At 50.4% G+C, this 24,208-nt stretch overlaps 1 protein-coding gene across 4 annotated transcripts in view; it reads right to left on the reverse strand.

Annotated features, from left to right (window-relative positions):
* Nucleotides 1–6: 6 nt before the first annotated feature.
* Nucleotides 7–24,208, reverse strand: part of SETD2 (SET domain containing 2, histone lysine methyltransferase) — a 48,817-nt gene continuing 24,615 nt past the window's right edge. Inside the window, exons 9-22 of one of the 4 annotated variants that reach the window (XM_057367843.1) lie at nucleotides 23,929–24,055; nucleotides 22,456–22,590; nucleotides 21,977–22,105; nucleotides 20,222–20,875; nucleotides 12,459–12,507; nucleotides 11,778–11,958; nucleotides 9,189–9,456; nucleotides 8,778–8,846; nucleotides 7,852–7,986; nucleotides 7,594–7,733; nucleotides 6,519–6,630; nucleotides 2,563–2,643; nucleotides 2,379–2,480; nucleotides 7–452 (exon numbers count right to left, since the gene is read on the reverse strand). In XM_057367843.1, coding sequence (XP_057223826.1) covers nucleotides 291–452; nucleotides 2,379–2,480; nucleotides 2,563–2,643; nucleotides 6,519–6,630; nucleotides 7,594–7,733; nucleotides 7,852–7,986; nucleotides 8,778–8,846; nucleotides 9,189–9,456; nucleotides 11,778–11,958; nucleotides 12,459–12,507; nucleotides 20,222–20,875; nucleotides 21,977–22,105; nucleotides 22,456–22,590; nucleotides 23,929–24,055 — 2,344 coding nt within the window. In that variant the 3' untranslated portion in view covers nucleotides 7–290. Of the gene's footprint in view, nucleotides 453–2,378; nucleotides 2,481–2,562; nucleotides 2,644–6,518; nucleotides 6,631–7,593; nucleotides 7,734–7,851; nucleotides 7,987–8,777; nucleotides 9,457–11,777; nucleotides 11,959–12,458; nucleotides 12,508–17,063; nucleotides 17,308–20,221; nucleotides 20,876–21,976; nucleotides 22,106–22,455; nucleotides 22,591–23,928; nucleotides 24,056–24,208 lie in introns of those variants that run through there. The other 3 variants (XM_057367841.1, XM_057367842.1, XR_008965445.1) reach the window with 3 other exon arrangements.

Genomic DNA, 24,208 nt, shown 5'->3' on the forward strand with positions numbered 1-24,208 from the left:
GCACGTTTGGGGCTGAAAGCAACGGGAAAAAAGCAAATTATTATCAATATATTCACATATACGTTAAAATATAATACAGAGCTCGAGAGCAGCGCCGGGAGAGCCAGGCTCGGGAAAGCCTGGAGCGGGAAAAGGCTCGGGAAAGCCCGGCTTGTCCTCGGCAGCGGCAACACAGTTTGTTTTCCTTAAAAAACAACGAGTCATCATCATAATAATAATAAATTCACAGGTTGGTGGTTTGGAACAGCGAATCCTGCTGGGAATCGGGGCTCCCGAGGGTTCTTCCAGGGCTATTCCAGCTCCGTGTCCTCTTTGGGCTTGTAGAGGATCCCGAATTTCTGCATGTACTTCTTGATGTATTCCTTGGTTTTGTGTTTGACGTTCTCGTTGCACTCCAGGTCCTCGGGGTTCTTGCAGTACTTGAGCTCCTTGTTCATCACCCCGTGGGTCAGCTGTGGAGGGGCCGGGAATGCTGGAGTCAGTCCCGGAACTCCCGCCCAGCCCAGCCCAGCCCAACCTCCCCAAGCTGCTCTGCTGCTATTCCTCAAATATTCCCTGTGATCTCCCAATATTCCCTGACCTACTGCCATATTCTTCCCTAAATATTCCCTAAATGCTCCCTAAATATTTGGTGKTGTTCCTCCAACATCTSCTATTCTTTTCCAAACAYTCCCCARTTTATTCTCCTATTATTGCCCAAATGTTCCCTGAGCTACTGTCATATTACCCAAATCTTTCCTGTTATTCCCCAAATATTTCCCAAGTATTCCTCAAATATTCCCTAAATATTTGGTGGTGTTCCTCCAATACCTGCTATTTTTTTCCAAACGCTTCCCAAGCTATTTGCCTATTATTGCCCAAATACTTCCTGTGATTCCCCAAATATTCCCCAAAAGATTCCCTAAATGTTCCCTAAATATTTGGTATATTCCTTCAATATCTGCTGTTCCTTTTCCAAACATTCTCCAAGCTATTCTCCTRTTATTCCCAAATATTCCYTGTTATTTCCAGATATTCCCTAAGYTACTGTCATATGATTGCTCAAGTATTTTGTTACTCCCAAAATATTCTCCAAATATTCCTCGAACAGTCACAAAATATTCCCTAAATATGTGGTRTTGTTCCTCCAATAGCTCTTATTATTTCCCAAACATTCCCCAAGCTATTTGCCTATTATTGCCCAAATTTTTTTTGTTATTCCCCTATTGGCTATTATACCCCAATATTCCCTAAATTATTTTTCTATTACTTCCCAAACATTCCCCAAATATTTCCTAATATTCAATCTGCTATTATTTCCCAAGCATTTCCCAAATATTTCTTAATATTCAATTCACTATTRTTTCCCAAATATTCCCTAAATATTTGGTATTGTTCTCCCAATATTTGCAATTATTCCCCAAATTCCCTAAGGTATTCTCCTGTTATTGCCCAGATATTCCCCAAACACTTGCTATTATTGCCCAAATACTTTCTATTTTTCTTCCAATTATTTAGCTATTATTCCCCAAACATTCCCTAAATATTTCCTATTATCCCTCCATATTATTTATCCATTATTCCCCTATTATTTACTACTATTCCCCCAAATATTTGCTGTTATTCCCCAAATACTCCCCAAATATTTGCTGTTATTTCCCAAATATTACTCAAAATCATTACCTAAAAATTCCCCAAATATTCCCTATTACTCCCCACACTATTTTACTGTTATTCCCCAAATATTTCCTATCATTCCCCACTCTTCCATGTTATCCCTCCACCATTGCTCCTTCCCTTCCCTCATCCTCTCCACACACCTGGCAGTTGGAATGACACRATCCCCCTTCCTGGGGCCATCCCTGTGTCCCCGTGTTTCCATATCCCATGTCCCTGTGTCCCTCGTGTCTCACATCCCTGTGTCCCTGTAGCCGTGTCCCTGTGTCTCTGTATCCCCATGTCCCCATATTCCTGTCCCATTCGTGTTCCCAAGTCCTTGTACYCCATGTCCCCGTGTYCCCATGTCCCACATTCCCGTGTCCACGTGCCCCCATGTCTCTGCATTCCCATGTCCCCATGTTCCCATGTCCCACATTCCCATACCTGTGTCCCCATGTNCCCCATGTCCCCGTGTTCCCATGTCCCACATTCCCGTGTCCACGTGCCCCCATGTCTCTGCATTCCCATGTCCCCATGTTCCCATGTCCCACATTCCCATACCTGTGTCCCCATGTCGCCACATTGCCATGTCCCCATGTTTCTGTACCCCACGTTTCCACATCCCTGTGTCCCCATGTCGCCACATTGCCATGTCCCCATGTTTCTGTACCCCACGTTTCCACATCCCTGTGTCCCCATAGTCCCATGTCCCCACCTCCCCCACATTCCCCCGTTCCCACCTTGCGTGCCAGGTGTTTGAAGTCCTCGGTGGTGGTGATCCTGCCCACCTTGCAGTCGGGTTTCCGGTAGGGATTCAGGCACTGCACGATGAACTGGGACATCTGCAGGAGACAGCGCCTGAATCCGGCTCCCCGCTCCCATCCCATCCCATCCCCTCCCCAGGGTGGCACAGGGATCCCTCACCTCTTTCCTGAACACCTCCTTGCTCTTCTTGGCCAGCTCGCTGGATGTGTCCGCTTCCGCCGTCTTGGGTTTCTTGGAAGACTGGACAGGGGGACACRGGGATGGCACCGCTTCCCTGGTCCCACCTTGGGGACAGCACTCCTGTCCCACAGCCAGGTGGGAGCACACCCTCCCAACCCATTCCCATCCCACTTCCCAGCTCAGTCCCACAGAACTTCCCAGCCCAAGGCCACCACATTTCCCAGTCTGATCCGGGTACAATTCCCAGCACACTCCCCACCCCAAACCAGGGATTTCCCAGCCTGGTCCCAGGACCTTCCCAGCCCAGTGCCGGTGCTCTCCCCATTCAATCCTGGCAGTCCAGGTGAGTTTCCCAGTTCATCTCAGTGGACTTCCCAGTCCAACCTCAGCCCAATCCAGGCACATTTCCCAGCTCATTCCTGGTGACCTTCCAGGCGTAGTCCTGGAACACTCCACACCCCAAACCAGGCACTTCCCAGCCCAGTCCCAGTAAGCTCCCCATCCCGATGCCAGCACGGTCCTCACCCCAATCCAGGCGCAACTCCCAGTCTGATCCCAGCACAGCCCCCAGCCCAGTCCCAGCATTTCCCAGCCCAATCYTGGCACAATTCCCAGTGYACTCCAGTCACTCCCAGTCCTGGGYTGGGAGACACAGGGACCACTCCTTGCTCTTKTTTTCTTTGGAAAAAAAGCTGGAAAAAGAGCAGGGCAGTTGGGCTGCTCCAGAGCGGGAGGAAGCCCTGTGGTGGTGGATTTTCCTTCAGGAATTCCCTGGGAGGGCTGGGGCCCATCACAAACATTCACACGGGTTATCTTTAGCTACAGTGAGGATATAAAGGGAATTTCCTAGGAAYTTCTGGCTGCTCCTCTGAGCACTGGTCCCTGATTTACCGATGGAGCAGAATCCACTCGGGCTGCGTCCCAGAGCACGTCCCACTGTGTCCCTCCACACCCACCTTACCCTCACCGCCATTCCACCCTCCCTGATCTCCATAGAGCCTAAGGAAGGGAAAAGCAGTGTCTCTGCATTTCCTGGGAGAGGTTTGGGAACTGCAGGCCATCCCAGCTTGGATTTTAAGGACAGGAAGAGCAAAAGGATTTATTCAAGGTTTGGAAAGCTGGGGGAGATTTCCCTTCTCCTGCTCTTTGATGATGTCCCAGTATTTTTTTTTAATTTAAAAAATCCCACTTCTTTTTTTTTTTTTTTTAATAAGTATTTAACACTGAGAAAAGCAGGAGTCATCCCATCCCTTCCAGTCCCTAAAAATGYGTCTGGCTGGAGGGCTGAGCTACAAAATCCCGGGAGCAGAGGGACGTGGGGTGTAAATCAGCCCTGCCAGGGAGGTTTTATGGCCGAGGCCTGCCCAGAGCAGGGACATCAAAGCTCCGGCCCCAGGCTCGGCTGCCACTTCAAAAGGCTGGGAATGGGGAGCAGATGGCTCGGGATGGCTCCGGCACCAAACCCTGCAGGGCTCCAGCAGCAAACCCTTCCTGATCCCCAAACACTGAACCCCAAACCCTTCCTGATCCCCAGATCCTTCCTATCCCCAAACCCTGAACCCCAAACCCTTCCTCATCCCCAAACCCCTCCTCATTTCTAAATCCTTCTCCACCCCCAAATCTTTCTCCACCATTCCTTCTCCACCCCCAAACTCTGCTCCATCACCAAATCCCTCTCCACCAAATCCTCCTCCACCCCCAAATCCTTCCCCATACAACCCCTCTCCATGTGGGATGAATGGAAAATCAGTGGCAAAATTGGCAGGGAAATAGGGGGAGGAGAAATAAAATCTCACTTCCAAGCTCCTCCTCGTGCCAAGGTGCCAATTCCTCCTTGGAACATTCTTCCTAATTTTAGGCTAAAATTCCATTTTAAATTTATTTTAATATCCAAACCTCCTTATCAAGGCCTTCCTCCCTCACCCCTCCAAAGTGTAATCCTGTAATCCAAAGCCTGCCAGGAAAACTACYGCAGGAAAAGCTCCCAAAATGGCGCTGTCCCTGTTTTTCAGCCTCTGGAGGAGATGGGAATGAAGAATCCACAAAGATGGTGGGAAAATCAGGTTGGGATGGGATCAAAAAGCCAAATGTTTGGGAAAACCTGGAGCAGCCTGACTGGGATTCTCTGCTCCACCAGCTGGAATCTGCTCCATTGACACCAACGCTTCCATGGAGAACCAATGGGCAGAGCAGGAACGCATCACAAATCCAAGCTTTTTCCATCTAAAAGCTGGATTTTAGACTCAAAACCTTCGGCATCCAGCCCCGTGTCCCTGCCAGCCTTCCTGCTGGGCCACTCCCTCCCTCCAGGAACCCGTTTTCCAAGGGGAAAAGCAGGGTTTCAAATGTGCTTTAAAATGAATCACGATGGTGGCTTCCCACCCCTCTTGTGCCTTTCCATCACGATCCTCCCCCACGGCCCGGGAGCACCGGGAATAGCAGCAGCAGCTGTCRGATGCCGGAGCCACGGTGCCGGGGGCTTTAATCCCTCCTGGGTGGGTTTAATCCACTCGGGAAAGGTGTGGGGTGGGGAGGAGGGTAAAAAATCCACGGAATGTGGTTGTAATTTCAGGGTGGAAGCATTGGAGGCGGGAGCTGCGACCATGGGAACTCTGTGCCAGGAAAAACCCGACCTTCCGGCCACCCCAGCCCAGAAGAGAAGGGTTTGAAGCTCTGGAGTGAGCAGGAACACCTCACCCCGAGGTCAGCCCGAGCCATGGCTCACTCAGGAACGAGGGATTCATGGATTCAGGAAGTTCTGCATCTAAAACCAGGGATTTGGGGTTGGGAGGAGCAGCAAAACCTGGAAGGAGCAGCCGGCTTGTGTCCGGCCTGAGGTGAAGCCCTTGGATCRTCACCTGAGCCCTCAGCTCCTCTTTAGCCCGAATTTTGGGATAAAAGCCCACATTTATGAAAGCATCTTTCCYTGCTGCTCCCTCTGCTGTGCTGGCAGCACCAAGACCCTCAAAATTCCACAGGGAAGTGTCTCCCAAGCTGGGAAGCACCAGCACAGTTCCATTTCCTTGMTCTGAATAGTCCGAACTCCTCCTCAGTACCTCGTTCCCATTCCAGGGATATTCCCAAATACCTCCAAATTGCTCTGTAACACTAAACTTCAGCTCATCCCTCCACAGTGATGCATTTCCCAGCTATTCCAGCTCAAAATCTCCCTTTAGTGCCTCAAATTCAACCTTCATCAATCCCAATATCCTTCAACAATATTTGCAATCTCAAGATGCCAGAATCCCATGGAATGTCGTGGGGTACATGTGACACTGATCCAGGGATAAGAATCCTTGAAAAGRCTTCCCTGGATTCCTCTGTGGAAGCAGCAGCCCTTTGGCTGGGTGGGGAGTGCCAGCTCTGAGCTCATTTTCCAATTAACTTTTTTCCAGGGAGATAAATATTTGTCGGTAATTTCACTGGAGTGAATTCGCCAGGAATCCTGGCTGGAGCACTCGGAGGCGTTCCAGGAATGGGATTAACCCTTGGGATCCTGGCAGCACATGGGAGAAGGCAATGGCACTGTGTGGGATGTTCCAGGGTGCTGCAGGATAGACAATGCCTCCAGTAGCTCCAGGAAATTCCTCCTGGGAATGTGAGAGCACCAGAGCAGCAGGAGAATTGGTTCCTCTTTTCACGGATCCTCTCCAGCTTTTTAAGGGATCAGAAAGGTATTGGGAAGGCTCCCAAGCTACACCCTTAGTTTGTCCTTTTTCAGTGTTATTCCCCCTCATTCCCATTTTTTCAGCCAGCTCCACACACAAGGTTGGAATCCAAGGCACAACTTCAGCTTCCCCCAGGCAATTCCGGTGTCCAAGCAGAGTGTAGCCAGTGGAGCCATTCCAAAGGATCTGGGGTCACTTCTGTCCCCTGTCCCTCCCAAATCCATGCGGATCTCCCATCCCACAGATCCCAGGATGTGTCTCCCTCACCTTCATGGGGTTCTCRTCGTACGTGGGGGTCCCGAGGTCCATCTCAGCCTCGTGCTCCAGGCCTGCATCGTCTCCGGGGCTGTCCCAGGTCGGGGGATCCCACTGGGTTTGTCTGGAGGAAGGAAAACAGGCCATGGTCACCTCCCTGAAGAAACTGGGACCTGCTCTTGGATCATCCCATCAGATGGGACATCCGGATTACATCACCCATGGAATTCCTGGCGTGGGGAACTCACAGCTCCTGGCGATGAGTTTGAGGATTTTTAAGTTGGAGAAGGTTAAAACCAAGCAGGAAGAACTTAAAGAAGGGAATTTGCACCATTCTCTATCATGGTGACAGTATGGGAACAAGAAATGTGCACCACCAGGATGAAATTTCCAGCGTGGAAAGGTGGGAACATTTCAGCAGAGACTCCAKGGAAGGTTCAGCCTCCACTAAGGTTCTATTGGGTCTCCTCATCTCATCCCCAGACTCCCAAAAAACACAGATCACCAATTCCTGCTCGACTGGTTTTAATTCCAGGTGTTTGAAAATTCCTGCTYTGCTATTGGTGTGCAGGGAGCAGGAGAGAATCCAAAAGGGAGATGGAGAAGATTAATGGATGCAGAGAAATGTGTGCCAGGAACAAGAACTAACAGCAGCACACTCAGGATATGGAAAATATTTCCATTTATTTCTTCAGAGATGGATCCCCATCCATACCTCACATGGAGCTCGAAATTTTAAAGGCATCCTTTTTAGAAGCCTAAAAGTTATTTTAATTTCAGGTAAATTCATAGAGGTTGATCCAAAACCTGGCTCTTTGCAAACTGATGGGAAAGGTGGAGGGAAAACACTGGGAAAGTCGTATTTCTTGCAATGGATGTGGAAGCTGGGCTCTTCTCCCAAGAAACAAATGACAGAACCAGAGGGAATGGCCTCAAGGTGTGCCAGGAGACATTCAGGCTGGATACTGGGAAAATTCCTTCTTGGCAAGGGCTGTCCGCAGACAGTGGTGAGTGCCCATCATGGGGGGATCTCAAAGCCCCGAGGATGTGGCATTTGGGGACAGGGGTCAGTGATGGCCACACTCACCTGGTGACTACGTGGTAGTAGTAGATCTTTCCCTCGGGATCCCGGGCTGTTTTCCAGTTGGGAGGGAGGATGATGGTTTTGGGTTTTGGAGGGGAAGGYGGAGGCAGATCCAGGAGGTTATTGGTGACCACCAGCTCTGGCTGGAAACAGCATTGGGAGGGACAAAAAGAGAAACATGAATGGTCACGAGATGTGCCCTGCCAGCTCCTTATCCCACAGGAAAACCCTCCCCATCCCTTTGGATCCAGCAGTGCTCACCTGCTGGATGGGCTGGGGCTGCCCGGCCGCCACGATGGTGGTGACGGCTGCGGGGGGCTGCACGATGACTCCCTGTGGGTGCGCCGTGTAGATCTGCTGGCCCTGGATGTACTGGAGACCGGGCTGGGCATAGCTCTGCAACAGGAAATCACAGTCAGCTGCTTTTCCCAAAAAAACTTCTACTGGAGGAGAGCAGCTTCCAGCAGATMAGGCTGCTCCAAGCCCCAGTGTCCAGCCTGGCCTTGGACACTGCCAGGGATCCAGGGGCAGCCASAGCTGCTCTGGGCACCCTGTGCAGGGCCTCCCCACACTCSAGCCAGGAATTCCTATCCAATATTATTCTCATATTTTTGTAAAGTAATTAATTTTGGTAGCTCCAGATTCTACTTCTAAAAGCCAATGGAAGGTGAGCTCCGACATCCATATTTTACTCATTTACTCAACTTTTACCCAAAAATCTTCCTTCAACAGTCAAAAAAAAAGCATCACTTTTACGAAGAGGCTGTAAAATATTCCTGCAAGCTGCAGATTCGTGACTAGCCTCAACAACCATGGAATCATCATGGAAGTGTTCAGTATCATGGAAGTGTTCAATATCCCCCATCCCTGGCATGTCCAAGGCCAGGCTGGACATTGGGGCTTGCAGCAGCCTGGCACAGTGGAAGGTGTCCCTGCCCATGGCAGGGGTGGCACTGGACAGGCTTGAAGGTCCCTTCCAACCCAACCCATTCCAGGGCTCCATGATTCTCTAATTTATGCCATTTGCAGATGGAAAACACCTGGAATGCGCTTTTCTACTCCCCCTGGGTGGGAAGTTCCCTGAGAAGATGCTCCAGTAAGAGAAGCAGCAAGGAGCGAGTAATGGGGTGTTTTTCCCAGCTGCAGACTGGCTCCCCTTGTTCCCAGACATTCCCAGCTGGAATTACCTGGACGATGGGCGGGGTGGTCTGCGAGTAGGGCGAGGTCACTCCGTAGACGGTCTGGCAGGTCTGGCCCTGGTAGTAGATGGCAGGTTGGGACTGGGCTGGGGAATAGGGCTGCTGCACGGCCAGGGGCTGCTGGCCCGAATCCCACACCCCGTAACTCTGGTTCGGCACCGCGCTGGCCGTGGCCACCGGCAGCACGGCCACGTTGGCCTCCTGGGCCACCGGCACGGCGTCACCCTGCGCCACGTACTGCGGGGTGCCAGCCTCCATGGCGGCGGGCACRTGCTGCACCACGGGCACCGGCTGCGCCGAGCTCAGCGCGGGCTCGGCCGTGTGCCCCACCAGAGTCTGCGAGTGCTCGTAGCCCGCGGGGGAGCACATGGAGTCCATGGAGGGCGTGGGCAGCAGCACCTTGCCCGCGTTGGGGTTGCTGGGGTCCACGTAGGCCTGCATGGGGTAGCCCGGGGGGTAGCCCATGAAGCTGTGGTGGGGCGTGCCGTAGCCCATGGAGTCGTAGGGAAGAGGGGACGTCATTCCCAGGTTTTGGAGCTGCTGTTGCTGTTTCTGGGCTTCYCGCTGGGCCACCTCCTGCTCGAAGAGCTTCCGGCGCTCCTCCGTGGACAGCTTGTTRCGGTCCTTGGGCCGCACTTTCTTCTTGGAAGATGCTGGTGTGTCATACCTGGGACAGAGGAACGGGGAAAGGGGCTGTGAGAGCTCAGGAAGCTGCAGGTCCAGAGCTCCAGCAGCAAAGGGGACGGCAGAAAACATGGAATGCCCAACAACAGCAGCAATTCCAAAGAATGTTCCCTTTTTTCCAGCTGTTTGACCAACTGTGGSAATTCAAGAGAAACACCCACTGGTCCTGCTCGTCCAGGAGGAGCCAGGGCAGAGGGTGAGTGGTCCCAATGGATCAGCCAACTTCACTCTGTGCTGATGGACATGCAAACATGCCGCAGAAATTGTCTGGGATACCCAAACAGGGAACATCTCCAACGCCAAGAGAACCCAAGGAAATGTCACAATCTGCAGAGTATCCCAAAAAGGCCCYGCCAGGAACACTCTGCCACGTTTTCCCAAAGCAGAACCAACAAGGAAYTTGGAAGAGGCTCCTAAACAGGAGCAACTCACACCACAGCGCCTTCCCCCCCAAATTCCAGCACCAGGGTGAGAATTCCATCCTTCCAGTCCAGAACCCCCACACAGGAGCCGCAGACACGGCAAAGAACAAGCGAATCACAGGCAGCACATTCCTGTTTGGAATTCTGCTCGTTCCCAGACYGCAAGTTCAGCTTCAGAAAATAATGGTGTGGATGGGTTTTTTTAATTCCTTAAGAGTTTTCATCCCAAAACGCGGAGCAGCTGGAGGGATTTTTCCAGGGAATTAAAGAAGGGGAAGAAAAAAAAWGCCTAAGGACTTTGATCAAAGCGCAACCAAGAAAAATTTCAGATCAAAGGTGGATATTTCCAGACGTTACGAGTGTGGTAAAACAGGGACTACAAGGAAAAATGCTTTGCAGCCTTAATATAATGGATTCTACAAAGCATCCAGGATATTCTCCRTATATTCTGTGTTCCTGGGATCCATTTACATATCAAAAGCACATTGCTACCAACAGATCTGCTGAAGCTGTTTCCTGGCATTCCCAGAGTAGCTGCAAGATCTGTTAATGGGAACCTCATTGCYGTGAGGAGTTTGATTTCCCTAATTAAAGTCTTTCCTGGCACTGCCTGGAAAGCTGGGAGCAGAAGCAGCCGCCATGGAGGGAGTGGGAAGAAGGAAAYGGAGGGTTCAGTGTCCCTTTCTCCATCTGTTTTGGTATTTTCCTTATTAAATCCCTGGGATAATGAAGGGGGGTGCTCAGAGTGGGTAGAACATCCCCAGGGAAGGATGTTGGTCCTTCACCAACACAGACACAGCACAGAAGGGGAGCCAGAGCAGCAACTCTTCACCTAAAAAATGCCTTTTTTTTTTCTGTTTCTAACAGCCCCAAAAACCCAGGATTTACTTCCTGGGGATGCTTCCAGCCTCGTTACAGAGGCATAGATTTCCATCTGTATGTTTTACCCAGATGTTTCCAACTTTCCCAGCTCAGCTCCACGCGAGCGGCGAGGTTTCCTCGTCTGGCTGACTCGGCACTGATTGTTCCCTAATTATGGAGTGGCTTTGAGAGGGACCACAGAACTTCCTTAAAGGCAATTCCATGGTATTTCTCCTGCCTTTGACACAACCTCCAGTCTCTCTGAACTGCAAGACATGGAATATTTTCCTTCTCTTAACCGGAGTYGTGTTCTCAGCCGTGGCAGTGCTGCCACCATTCCCAAGGAAAGGCAGGGCACAGAGCACTGGCCTGCTGGGATCGCACCTACCTGCATTGTTATCCTCACATGTATTTTTAGGGAATGATCACTCGAGGAAGGACGTTTTGGTGTTAGAAACCCTGGTTTGGGCTCCACTCCTTCCTGTGCAGGCAGGGATTGCTCCGAGTTCAGAACAATCCCCAGCACACCAGGAAGAGGTGGAGGAGGAGGAGAAGGGAATGGGTTTTGAAGGATTCAGAGAGCTCTTTGCATTAGGAGGGTTCCATCCTGGAATTCCTGGAYTCCCCATCCTTGCAAGTGTCCCAGGGGCTTGCAGAAATGTCGGGTAGTGRAAGGTGTCCCTGCCCAYGGCAGAGGGTGGGCCTGGATGAGCTTTAAGCTTCTTCCAACCCAAACCATTCCACGATCCCTAATTTCTGTGCAAGAGCTGGCACAGCTTCCCTTATTTCCCACCTCATTCCCAAAACATGCCTGAAGATGGAGGTGCAGGTTATCCCAGAGAAGGAGCCACCAACAAGGAACCACCCAACTCCCGGGAATGACTCTCACCGCCAGGATTCTTCCAGGAGAAAACCTCCAACCCTGGGGGATTTCAAAGAACCCCAGGACCGTTTTTCCCAGAGATTCCACCCTGGAATATGGCAGATCCCTGGAATATGGCAGATCCCTGCCACCACTTGCCTGTCTTCCGGCCTCTTCGTGCCGCGCTCGTAGGCCGAGGACGGAGGGGACAGGGAATCTCTCCGTCTCTTCTTCTCCTTGCTCTGGCTCTGCCGCTCCGGATCCCGCTCCCGGCTCAGGATGGGGTTCTTGGGAGTGGGGGTCTGATCCCGGAGCCCAGCTGTCTCTCTCCCACGGTCAGCTGTTGGGAAAACAGGGAAAAAGGAGGGAATTCTTATCTTTCAGCATATTAATAGCTCTCCTCTCCTAGAGCAAGAGGAAGACGGCCTCAAGTTGCGCCAAAAAAGGTTTAGGTTGGATATTGGGAATATTCCYCATGGAAAGGGCTTTCCAGCAGGAGTGAGTCCCCATTCCTGCAGGAATTTAAAAGCCATTTGGATGTAACACTTGGGGACATGGACAGTGGGGGCCCTGGCAGTGCTGGGGGACAGTTGGACTCARTCTTGGAGGGCTTTTCCATGCTCAACAATTCCACAATTTGTTTTTCTAGATTTTCCCATGTCACCCTCAGGGCTCCATCTCCTACCAGCCACTGTTCAGGTTCCTTTCTGTTTCCAGGAGCTGTTTCCCAGGAGCAGGAATGCCAGGCTATGGGGCCAGAACATTCCTTGACATTCCTAACTGAGAAAATGCAGAGATTTCATGGGAGCAGAGCAGAACATGGGAAAKGTGAGGACTTACCACTGCTTTCTTTTTCTGCTTGGCTCTTCTTYGGGATGCGATACACCTCCTGTGGAAAAGCCACAGGCAGGGTCAGAACTCCAGCCGCTCACAAACCACCCCAAACACCCAAAAATCACACAAATCCTACATTTATAAAAAACTACCAAAAAGGGTCTCATGAATGAAGGTTCTGGTGGGGCTTGTGGTGCTTTCCATATATTTCCTGGGCTCAGTGTTTGATCTTTGATGGATTCAGGTGGAATTTTGGGCCAAGAGCTCTGGGCAGTTATAGGGCCCCAYACCTTCTGTGGTGACAGAGGAGTGTCCCAGCAGCAGCTCCTGTTGTCCCTGTCCCAGTCTCCAAGGCAGTTTCAGATTGTCCTGCAGGGGCAGGGAGCTGGGTTTGGTGATTCCTACAGGTCCCTGTCAACTGGACACATTCCATGGCTCTGTGATCCCCGCTGTGGTGGCCAACACCTGCTCCCCCTGTCCATGGACCCTCCCTGGCTTCTCCCAGCCCCCCTCACTGGGCACAGGGTCCCCATTCCCATGGTGTTCCCCAGGTCTGATGTTTGATGTTGGAGCATCCCAAGGGAAATAAGCAGGAGGGCAAGGCCAGGTTGGACACTGGAGCAGCCTGGGATAGCAGGAGGTGTCCCCAGCCCTGGGTGACCACAAAGGTCCTGGCAGCTCCAGGTGGAAAACGCACCGCGGCAAGAAAGGAAAGAAGAGGTTTGGGTTTAGCCCAACATCCCTGTGAAATCCCACTGGATCGCGCAGGAATGACTCTTTCCATGTCATTGGAAACAACTGTGCATCTCCACAATTGAGATATGAGGTTTATTAGCACCTCTCCATATTCCATTGTGTTTTAATTGGAATATTCCAGCACAATCCCTTTTTATCTCAGTGATACTCATGATCCTACCRAGGTTTTGCAGCATTCCTGACTGTCTAAATGCTGGAAGCGTGGAAGAAAAAGCTCATTTTTGTTTAATTCCTGCTCCTATCATGGCCTAGCTCTGCTCCCTTCCCAAAGGAATACAGTATTCCCAAGAATTCCCACTTATTTCAAACAGAATGTGGGGAAGCAGCTGGTTTGTGCATGATGAAGCATCCCTGATGGAGCAGCAGCTGCATTCCAAAAAAATCCCACCAAACCATAAAGGAGATGCTCAGTGCTACATAAAGCTGACATTCCAGCTTTCCCAGGGCACCTTCCCTAAAATATCCTTTCATTTAAGCCCTGGATGAGGCAGAGTGGGAGAAAAGATGTATTCGGCTGTTGCTGGGGGGTGAAGGCTGCTCCCAGTGGGGAATTTCAAGCTCCCACATGCTCAGAAATGTGGAAGCTTACCGTGACTTGAGTCTCAGATTTTACAGAATGTCCCTTTTTTAAAATTCYTTGAGTTTTTCAAGCTGTTTGTGAATTAATTAATGGGTGTCTCGGGGGGCTYATTAGCAGTGTGTCCACCCCCAGCCCTGGATGGGCAAAAAATGAGAATTTCCTTTAGGGAGAAAAAGGAAAGGAGAAGAAACCCTGTTGCGGTTTGTCCACGAGGSAAAACCACTTCAAAAGTGCTGCTGCTGGTTAAAAAAAGAAGGGATTTGGGCCAAGATTTTCCGTTTTTTAAAGATATTTTTGCTTTTCCATAGAGCTTGAACACAGCATGTGGAGTCTGAAGCAGCTACAAAAAAAGAGAGGCATTAAAATTCTCTAAAAAGTCCCTATTTTATTTTTAAAAAAGAACAACTTTTTAATAAAAAAGGGGGTTTTAAGTTGTTTTTATTTATTTACATGTTTGCTGTGGGTTAAAAGACTCCAAATGCACATTTTTTTAGACGAAATGTAATGAAACAAAGCAGCAGCTCCATGTTTGGGGTGGGGASACATGGAGGAGGAGCCTGTAATTATATAGGAGTTATATATTTATAAATGATGTAATCTATATAATGTCTAATCATGGAATCATGGAATGGTTTGGGCTGGAAGGACCAAYTCCAATTCTAACCCCTAACATGGGCAGGGAACCTCCCACTAGCCCAGGGTGCTTCAAGCCCCAACCAGCCATAATCTATGGATTTGGTTTTRTTTTCCTGCAGAATTCCAGAGCTATGGATGGCTGGCTGGGATGATTGTGCCTCATGTGGGACAAAGATGATCAGGAGGGCAGGTTCTGAAAGCCCTTGATCACCCACCAGCAATGAATTTTCCTTATTATTTTCTTTCTTTCCCACATTAAACTCCTAAAAAATACTCATTTTCAGAGGAGCACATCCAAAAAACAAAAAAAAAATCCCCCACGTCTGTGTCACGGATGTTCCCAGAGGGCATGAGGAGCCACCAAGGAATGACACGATGGATGAACTGCCCAGAGTGGAAGGACAATGCAAGTGTCAGGAAGAGATGAACTACACCAACTCCCCAGCTCCTCAAAAAGGTCTGTCCCCTTAAATGCAGGATGTGGAAAAGGAAATCACTGGGAAAAGGGTCAGTGGGAAGAGAAGGATGAGAAGCTGGAGTAAGGGGACCTGGCAATCCCGGCACCACCACTCCGGCCATGCCTCGCTTTAGGTTCACAGGACACTGGGGGAGCCCATTCCAGGAGCCATCCCAACAAACTGGCCAGCTCTAACCAAGCCCAGAAAACCCAAAATCCAGGAAATAGATGAGCCGGGAGTGAGCTCCATCCTGTTGGAGAGCAACTCCAGCTCTACTCCATGCAGCCTCCAGCATCCATRTGCGAAGATGGAGGCAGCGAAGGCTTTGAACCAGGAACAAACAGAGAGATTTGTCCAAATTGCTCCATGAAAAGCAGATGGTGGTCAAACCAGACCCGGGAAACTCCCAAGAAAAGCCGATTTTATTTTTGGAAACGGAAGCTGCTGGCTCAGAGCTGCAGAATTCCTCAATCAACACGACCGCYGCTAACGGGCTCCAAATGGCTCCCRAGCTGCCAGCACGGCTTTGAAGGGATTGCCCGGAAAATTAAATGCAGAAGGAAAAGTGACACGAGTCTGTTGGACACAAAAGAAGGGGGGAAAATGGGATTTAGGCCATCCAGCCTCAGGCACAACCCAGCCTTGGTTTGGGAAGGGCARGAGCTGCAGGATGGACTCACAACTCAAAGGATTCTGCAGTGGGAAAGAAAGATTATGCCTTGATGGAACCTCCTCCATAAATCAGCCAGTTATTCCTGATTTAATGGTTGGACTYCATGATYTCAGGGGTCTTTTCCAACCTTAAGGATTCCATGATTTTACCCTATGATTCTAYCCTGTGATTATTATCCTATGATTCTGCTGCCTTGCTAAGGGAACACCACCCATCCCAATCGAACCCCTACCAGGCTGGATTCTTTTCCTTCCCTTCCTCCCTCCTCTCCTCCCTTCCCTCACATCTCCAGTGTGATCCCAAGGGATGGAGCAGAGCAAAAGGAAGGACCAACATCACAAAATCCCTGCTTGAAGGCCAGAAAATCCCACAGCAAACCATGGCCTGGCTGCTCCTCAGTCCTATTGTTTGCCCAAACTCTTCCTCGCTCTAAGTTATAACAAATTATAGAATTCCTGATTAAAGCACGGKATGTGCGTGCTGGAGTCAGAGCCAGGCACTGCAGGAAGGCTTCACTGGGAAAGGAACAGGCCAGAGCAGCTTCAAGGAGCTTCACCAAGATCAGTCCGAGGAGACTCGGAAAGATCATCCCAGGGGAAGACGGGACCTCARCTGGCCTTGGTCACCCAAGCTGTCCCTGCCCTGGCTGAAATGGCCTCCAGGGGAGGTTCAGGTGGGATACTGGGGAAATACCTTCCCGGAAAGGGCTGTCCAGCCCTGGCACAGCTGGGCTGCGGAGTCCCCATCCCTGGGGGGGGATTTAAAAGCCATACAAGATGTGGCACTTGGAACAGTGGTGGCCTCAGCAAAGCTGAGGGAAGACCTSGACTCCATGGTCTCTCAGAGCTTTTCCAACCTTACCAATTCCCTGATTACATTATTATTAAGCTCACAGATGGATGTTTTCATGGAAAAAGCTCCACCACTTTGGCCAAAGTTGGGGTGAGGACCCAGCCTTGAGCTCCAGGTCACCACGAATGCTCATGAGGCCATAAATGTCCAACTAAAACCTTTGAAACCCAAGACTGGCTCTTCCAAAAGGTTTTTCCTAAACCCAAGACCTTCTCCARCTCACAAGGAAAGGGACTGTGGATGCTCAGAGCCACAACTCCCAGCTGCCCCTATGGGGTGCAGGTAGATTCCCAAAGCTCGGTCCCACATGAGGCAGGGCGGCACCAAACGTCCTCTCCTGTCCCTGAGCTCAGCTCCTCAACCTCAGCTGCCAAGGGGATGTTGGAGCCACCACCTGTGCCTTGTCTGGGTGCCCACCAGCCAGCCTGTGGTGCCGGGAGGGAGTTTTCAGCCCRGGAGAAGCCGTGGGACGCTGCCTCAGGGAGCGGGAACGGCACCCACGAGCCCGGGCTGAAAACTCATCCCACCGGGAAGGTGAGTGCGTGTTGTGCTAGGGCTGTGGCCGCAGCCAGCGCTCCCCACGCAGCCAGAGCGTTGGAGCCCTGGGAGGACTTCYGAGTCCAAAGTGTAGAGGTAGAGAAAAAAATTAAGCTCACTTAATCCTTTCAGGCCAGGAGCTGGGATTTCCCGGAGCGACGTCCATTGCCGGCAATGGACGCACCAAAATAACGTCGGCATCCCCGAGTTAACCACCTCTGTCCTCCTTTCACCTATCACACTGCTCATGCATCAGCCAGCTTCCCAACCATCTTCCCGGCTCTTCGCGCTATGTCCTCTCCCTTCTTCCGCACGGAGTTGGAGAAAAGGAGCCCCTTGGTCAGCTCTGGCTGCCCGGAGAAGCTGGATGGAAACGGTGGAAATTACAAGGGGGTCATCAGCAAGGCGGGAGAGGACAGCGCTTAAGTCACGACGTTTCCGACCCTCCCGCCCCCCAGCCAAGGTGCTCCACCGCTCCAAAARCCCGGCTTTTCCAAAGCTTGGGTGTGCTGGGAAAGGCACATCCTGGGGGTGAATGATCCATCCCCCTTCCAGCTTGGATTTGTCTTTTAGACATCCGGGATGGGCTTCGGTGGCACCTCGTCAGGTGAGAGTTGGACAGAGGCAGTTAACTCTTAGAGCCGTGAAAAAGTTCAGGACAGGATAAATTCCCAGCTCCCAGTTCCCCTACGATTGTTTTATAGGAAAAATGAGTTGCCACAGCCCCATGTCACAATCCTGCTATTTTTGGGATGGATTCGCTAGGATTACTCCAAGCTCATGAGATCCAGCCCCATCCCTACAACCAGACCATGACCTGAGGTTAATTCATAAATACATGGAGAGGATGAGAATCGGCACCTAAAATATTGGAATGTGTCAGAACTCCGTGGTCCAACCACAGAATTCAGCAAAGGCCTGCGGATTCCCAAGCTGAGCTTCTGCAAGCTCCAAAGAAAACAGAAATCTTGGGGATAAAATGACACCGTCAGATCAAATTTGGTGTCAAACCAGTATTTTGGGTGAGTTTTATTAATATTTTTTATYATTTTCTCTGTGCTGTTCCATGTACACAAGCATGAAAGGGAACAGGACTGTTCCAAAGAAAAAACTCCATCAGGATACCCAAAATCTGTCTGCAAAGCAGAGCAGGACTAAAGCCTGACTTAACTTCCAGTTTAAAATAGGTTGGACTTGACCTTGGAGGCCTTTTCCAACCTTAACAATTCTCTTGGCAATGAGGGAAAAGGAATTTTTCCAATTTAACCACAAATTCAACCTGACAATGTCACTTCAAGAGAAGAACCACATCAAGAGGCTGCAGATCCAAATCTATGAAATTATCAGATCCACTTAGAAAATAGGGAAGGAAAACACCAAAGCACAACCCAACCTCCCTACAGAAATGTATTTCAGTCACCTCATTTCATCCCACTCTAAGACTGGTGGCACAAATGATCGTGCCACCAGTGAATATTCACAAGTACCTGATCCTCCTGAAAAATTCAGAGGGAGGTACAATGTCCCTGAATTCTCCTGGGAATCTGTACATTTCTAAATCCTGGTGGTTGTAGCTACAGAATGGCACCGGCAAAGCTTCAGGTGAGGTCTCCTCCACCTGCACTGGTGCCACAGCACAATTAACACTTGTTATTTTAATTAACCTCTTTCAATGATTCCTCATTATCAAGGTCAATGGGTAAACAAACTCCTTAGCTCTGTGATGCACCAGAAAACATAAATTTGCTTAAAACTACTTCCAGTAATTAAAGCTGGGCTGGTGGTTGATTAAGAGAAGGGCAGAGGAGCCTCCCAGTCCCACCTAGCCCACACGAAGTTGGCATTACGTCAACGCCTTTAATTCCTGCTGCATTCTCAGGAATCACTGGGTTTGGCCTTTTTAATTAAAGAGGCTCCCACCCCTCCTGCCCTTGAATGTAAGGAACAGAAGATAATACAGAATGCAATAATAATGGAATGCAATCCGACAGAGGCAGCAGATTGGTGGAGAGTTTCCGAAGATCTAAAGAAATGCAGGAATGACTGAAGTGTTGAGTGGAGAGTGAGATCCACAGAACGATGACATAGTTTGGGTGGGAAAGGACCTTAAAGAACATCCAAAGCCACCCCTGTCATGGGCAGGAACATCTCTCACTGTCCCAAGGTGTCCAAGCRCCAGTGTCCAACCTGGCCTTGGACACTGCCAGGGATCCAGGGGCAGCCACAGCTGCTCTGGGCACCCTGTGCCAGGGCCTGCCCACCCTCACAGGGAAGAATTCCTTCTTAACAACTGATCTAAATCTTCCCTCTTTTAGCTTAAGATTGTTACTGGGACATGATCCTACACCCCATGAAAAAGAAACTGCTGAGTGAAGATCACATTGGCCACCCATGGACAGGGACAGAGGAAAGAGGGAGCCACCAAGCCCTTCCTTTAGAGAGGTCTTCTTGAGAAGACCTTGATGGGAGTGAAACCCCTGAAGTYCCCAGTAACACCCAAATCTGGGCATTTCCAACTGCAAAGACCCTCGAGGCTGAATACAACATGATCTTTGAGAGAAGCTGGTGTTGCCAACAGACCCTTCCCTGGAGGCTCCACACAGTGCAGAGGGAAAGCAGATGTTGAGAGGGCAGGAAAAGCTGAGGATGTTGGGATAACTGAATTCAGAGAATCCCAGAATGGTTGGGCTGGGAAGGACCTKAAGGATCATCCACCCCCTGCCATGGGCAGGGACACCTTCCACTACTCCAGGGTGCTCCAAGTCCTGTCTAACCCTGGACACTTCCAGGGATGGGGCATTTAGGAGTAGCCTTGGCCACTTTCAAGGATGGAACTCAGGATCAGAAAGTCCACCTGAATGTGTTTCAATGGTGATTGAATGAATTGATTGTTTCAATGGACACGAACCACTTCCAACCAAAATTCTCATAGCACCTCTGGYCTCTTTTCCTTATGGATTAACCAGGGAATCTCAATCCCTCAGAGCTGCCCTTTCCCTGAACAGGCTAAAAAACAGCAGGATGGCTGAGGTGTCCCTGTGTGCCCAAGCCCAACCAGCAGCTGGGTTCAGTGTGTGACACACCAACATCTGTGCTCCAGTCACACCCAGGGCACTTCGCACCAGAGGATTTATATAGAAAGCACCCCTTGTGTAAAAAAGGCCATTTTAGTTACCAAATATTGACCAAAKGGCATCAAAGCAGCCCCACTTGCACCACACCACCACCAAATTCATGCTTTCCTTAGCTCCAGGTGCTGCATGGAGCAGCCTCTTACCTTGAGCTCCTTCCAGCTGTCGAGCAGCCTGGTGGCCAAGTCGCTCACATCCACGATTTTATCTGTCTGCTCCTGGCTCCTCTCGCTCTCCACGTCGGAAACTCCTTCCTCTTCATCCTGCGACGGAGTTTCCATGGCCATGGGCTCTTCCAGCTTCGCTCCATTGCTCTCCTTGACCTCAGCCTCAGGCTCAGCCTCCAGCTCCACAGGCTGGGATTTGCTGCTCTCCACAGGTGCCTCCACAGCAGCTTTGATCTCCTGCTGCTGCTGCTGCTGCTGCTGCTGCTCCTCCGTCACCTCCATGGGAGCTGCCTCCAGCTGGTCCAAGTCCTCCTTGCCCTCCTTCCCTTCCAGCTCACTGGTGGTGTCCGAGATGGCACTGTCCATGCTGTTCTCGCTGATGATCTTCAGCCTGCGGAACACCAGCTTCTTGGGGGTGTCGGTGTCGCCCTCGGCGCTTTGCTTGGCGGAGAGCTCGGGGGTGTTGAGCGGGGTGTGGGCACGGGACGTGTTCTCGCTGGAATAGCCGTCGCCCTCGCTGAGCTGCGGCACAGCTGTCTTGGTCTGCGCCCARCGCTGGATGATGGGCAGCACCTTGCTCTCCTCCAGCATGTTCTTGGTGGGGATGGGCAGCAGCTCCAGCGTCTTCATGATCTAAGGGCAAGGACAAGCAGGGCACTGTCAGAGCCATCAGGATTTACAGCTGTGTCCWACTTGGAATAATTCACTTTTCTCGGGAAGAATTAACTCAGCAATACCAAGGTGATCAGGGAATCCCAGAATGGTGGGAAAGGATCTTAAGGATCATCCTGTTCCATGGGCAGGGACACCTCCCACTATCCCAGGCTGCYYCAAGCCCTGTCCAACCTGGCCCTGGACCCTTCCAAGGATGGRAAGTCCACAACCTTCCTGGACAACCTGTGCCAGGACCTGACATCCAAGAATTCCTTCCTAATATCTCATCTAAATTCTAAATAGATGATCTAATTCATCTAATGATGGTCCCAAGTCATGGATGAGAGATTTCAGGACCAATTTCTCCATGGAAAGGGTTACTAAACATTGGCAGGGGCTGCCCAGGGAGGTTTGGAGTCCCCRCCCCTGGMRGTGTCCAAGGAGGGACTGGATGTGGCACTCAGTGCCCTGGGCTGGGGACAAGGTGGCATCAGGCACAGCTTGGGCTCAAAGATCTCGAACTTGCAGATGTCTTTGGGCATCCAATCCCAAACTGCTTATGGAAAACTGAAACATTCCAGTTCCACCTCACATTGTCAGGATCTCAAATTCCCTGTGCTTCAGCAAGGAATAAACAGCAACAGCAGCCYCCTTTAAGTCTAGCTCATGGAATCTACCTCAGGAATCTAAGGAAAACCACAGGAGCAAATTCCTTCCGTTTATTAAGGATCTGCCTGAGGGCAGAAGTTTCAGGCCTGCAGTTCTGAGGCACCTGAGTTTGTTTGCCATGAACACTTGGCACAAATTTGTATTTAAAAAAAAACAGAAAGAAGGGAAAGAAAAACCTCGTGATCCTGAGCTTTCAGCAAAGCTGCCAAAACCCTTTTCCCCAAAAAGGGCTGTCCAGCCCTGGCACAGGCCAGAGTCCCCATTCCTGGAGGGATTTAATAGCCCTGTGGATGTGGCACTTGGGGACACGGGTGGCCTCGGCAGGGCTGGGRAATGGTTGGATTCGATCTTAAAGGGCTTCTCCCACCTCGAGGGTTCCGTGAGAGCTCCCAGTGCCAGGGAATTACCGACCTCCAGCTGCAGTTTCAGGTTGTTGGCGGTGCTTCCTCTGCCATCGCCCAGCTCTGTCATCCAGATCCAGAGCAGGGACAAGCCGTGACACTCCAGGAAGGACTTGAGGCAGGACTGCGAGTGTGTGTTCTGGAGAGCCAAATGTGGGAACAGTCAGAGACTTCTGGGCAAAACCACAGCAAAGTGCTCCACTGGGATCACGGTCAAAGCCATGGCAGAGCCAGAACTCAGCACCTGAGCAGGTCCAGCCTGATGTGAGCAGCTGGAACTGCTGGGATTGGAGCAGAATCCAGCAGCAGGACCATGATAACCCTACAGCTCCTACTGGGGAATCAACTCATGGATAATGGATCATGGAGCCATTCGGCTGAGCTTGGGATGCTGGAACAAGGGCAGGACCTGCCTCCCACATTCCCCCTCTTCCTCCCAGGATGTCACTTGGATCCCATGATCCCCCTCTCCCCAGGGGCACTCCTCACCTGGATGAGTTTGAGGCAGGTGAGTTTCTGCTCCAGGGTTTCGATCCGGACCATGAGCCGGGATAAACTCAGCACCTGGTTCTTATCRGAGAGACCCTCCCCGTTCTCCAGCAGCGCCTCCAGCTCCCCATCCACCTGCCACAGCCACAGGAAAACAACCTCAGCCTCAAGCCAGGGAATTCCCTGACTCCAGCCTCTGCTTTCCCTAAGGAATGGCACATTTTAGCTCTATACAGGTGGAAATTCCAGGTGGCTACACCAAAACTCCCAGTCCTGAGTTTGTCACTGAAACATTATCTTTAATTCCAGATAAAATGTATATGCTCTGAATTGAATCAATTCCATATACATTGTAACAGATTTATGGATTATAAACTATAACAGATTTGTAATCCTTACAACCAGAGATTTCCTCTCCACATGGACATGGAAATATCACCCATCATCATTTAGTCACTAATTAGTGTTTTAAAACATCCTACAAATTATTTAGTAATCATTTCTTGGCTTGCTCACTCTCTGATAAAGAAAATAAAAATGAAACTGGCATTTTTCCACTTTGCGAAAGAACAGGAAATAAATCTTATCCATAGAAATAGGGGTTTGTTGTCTTTAAGGACAAAATAATTACAATTTGTAGGAAAAATAATTACAATTTGCAGGAATTAAAGAAGAGCCTGTGCAGGTTCTTGCTGAAGTTTTCACCCAGAAAAATTCCTTTTGCTCTGGATTCTCTGCAGTTTTTCCACATGGTGTGAACCTGTCCCTGCAATTCCAAGTGTTGCCTCTAAACCAAAGGAATTTAGAGACCCAAGTTCCATCTCCCAACCTGGAGATGGCCAAACTCTGCCCTTGGAGCTGCCAGATTTTCAGGTGATCCTCCAAGTGGTGAAGCCAACATTGTTCATCATTCATCAATGTTTAAAAATCACAGAAMACAACCCAATTTTTTTAATCCATGTGGAATTTATGGCTGTTTTTAGTTATGGATGAGCAAATACTGGATCTTTGAAAGTTCCTCTCTGGTGGGACTTTGTGTTAAAACAACCAGGAGAAAGGAAATACAGATTTCACTGAAGATCCAAGAAAATACAAATATTGAGGGACCTCGTGAAATAAAATCATTAAAATTGGAAAAGACCTCAAAGATCATCAATCCAACCTTTAATGGCAAATCCATGGAAAAGACTGAACCCTGAGGTCAGAAGGAGTCATGAGGGAACGATGAGGGAACAAAGGACAGGATGACAGGAAACAGCCTCAGGCTGTGCCAGGGGAGGCTCAGGTTGGATATGGGGAAAATTCCTTCCTGGAAAGGGYTGGTGGTGGTGGAGCCCCCATTCCTGGAAGGATTTAGAGCCGTGTGGATGCGGCACCTGGGGATGTGGGTGGCCTTGGCAGTGCTGGGGGATGGCTGGACTCAATCTCAGAGGGCTTTTCCAACTTCAGGGATTCTGGGAGAGCCAAACTCACCGAGTCCTTCTTCCGGGAGCGCTCCTTCTTCATCTTGCCGCCAGCCGCGCGGATGCTGACCCGGTTCTCCCCGCCCAGGTACCCCCGGCAGTTGGAGGAACCGCAGAAACATTTCTGGGCCTCTTTGCTGTGGGGGGACACCAAGGAGGAGTTCAACGAGAGCTCAACTCCAGCCACARCCACCTCTCCCCCTTTGGAAAACAGGGATGGGAATGGCTCTGCATGGAAAAGCCACTGGAAACCCCAGTGAGGTCTTTGCTCCTGACACAGCTCCCACGAT

The sequence above is a fragment of the Malurus melanocephalus genome, unplaced genomic scaffold (assembly GCF_030028575.1).
Source record: "Malurus melanocephalus ecotype Western Australia unplaced genomic scaffold, MMel_1.1 scaffold_86, whole genome shotgun sequence".
Classification (NCBI taxonomy): Eukaryota; Metazoa; Chordata; class Aves; order Passeriformes; family Maluridae; genus Malurus; species Malurus melanocephalus.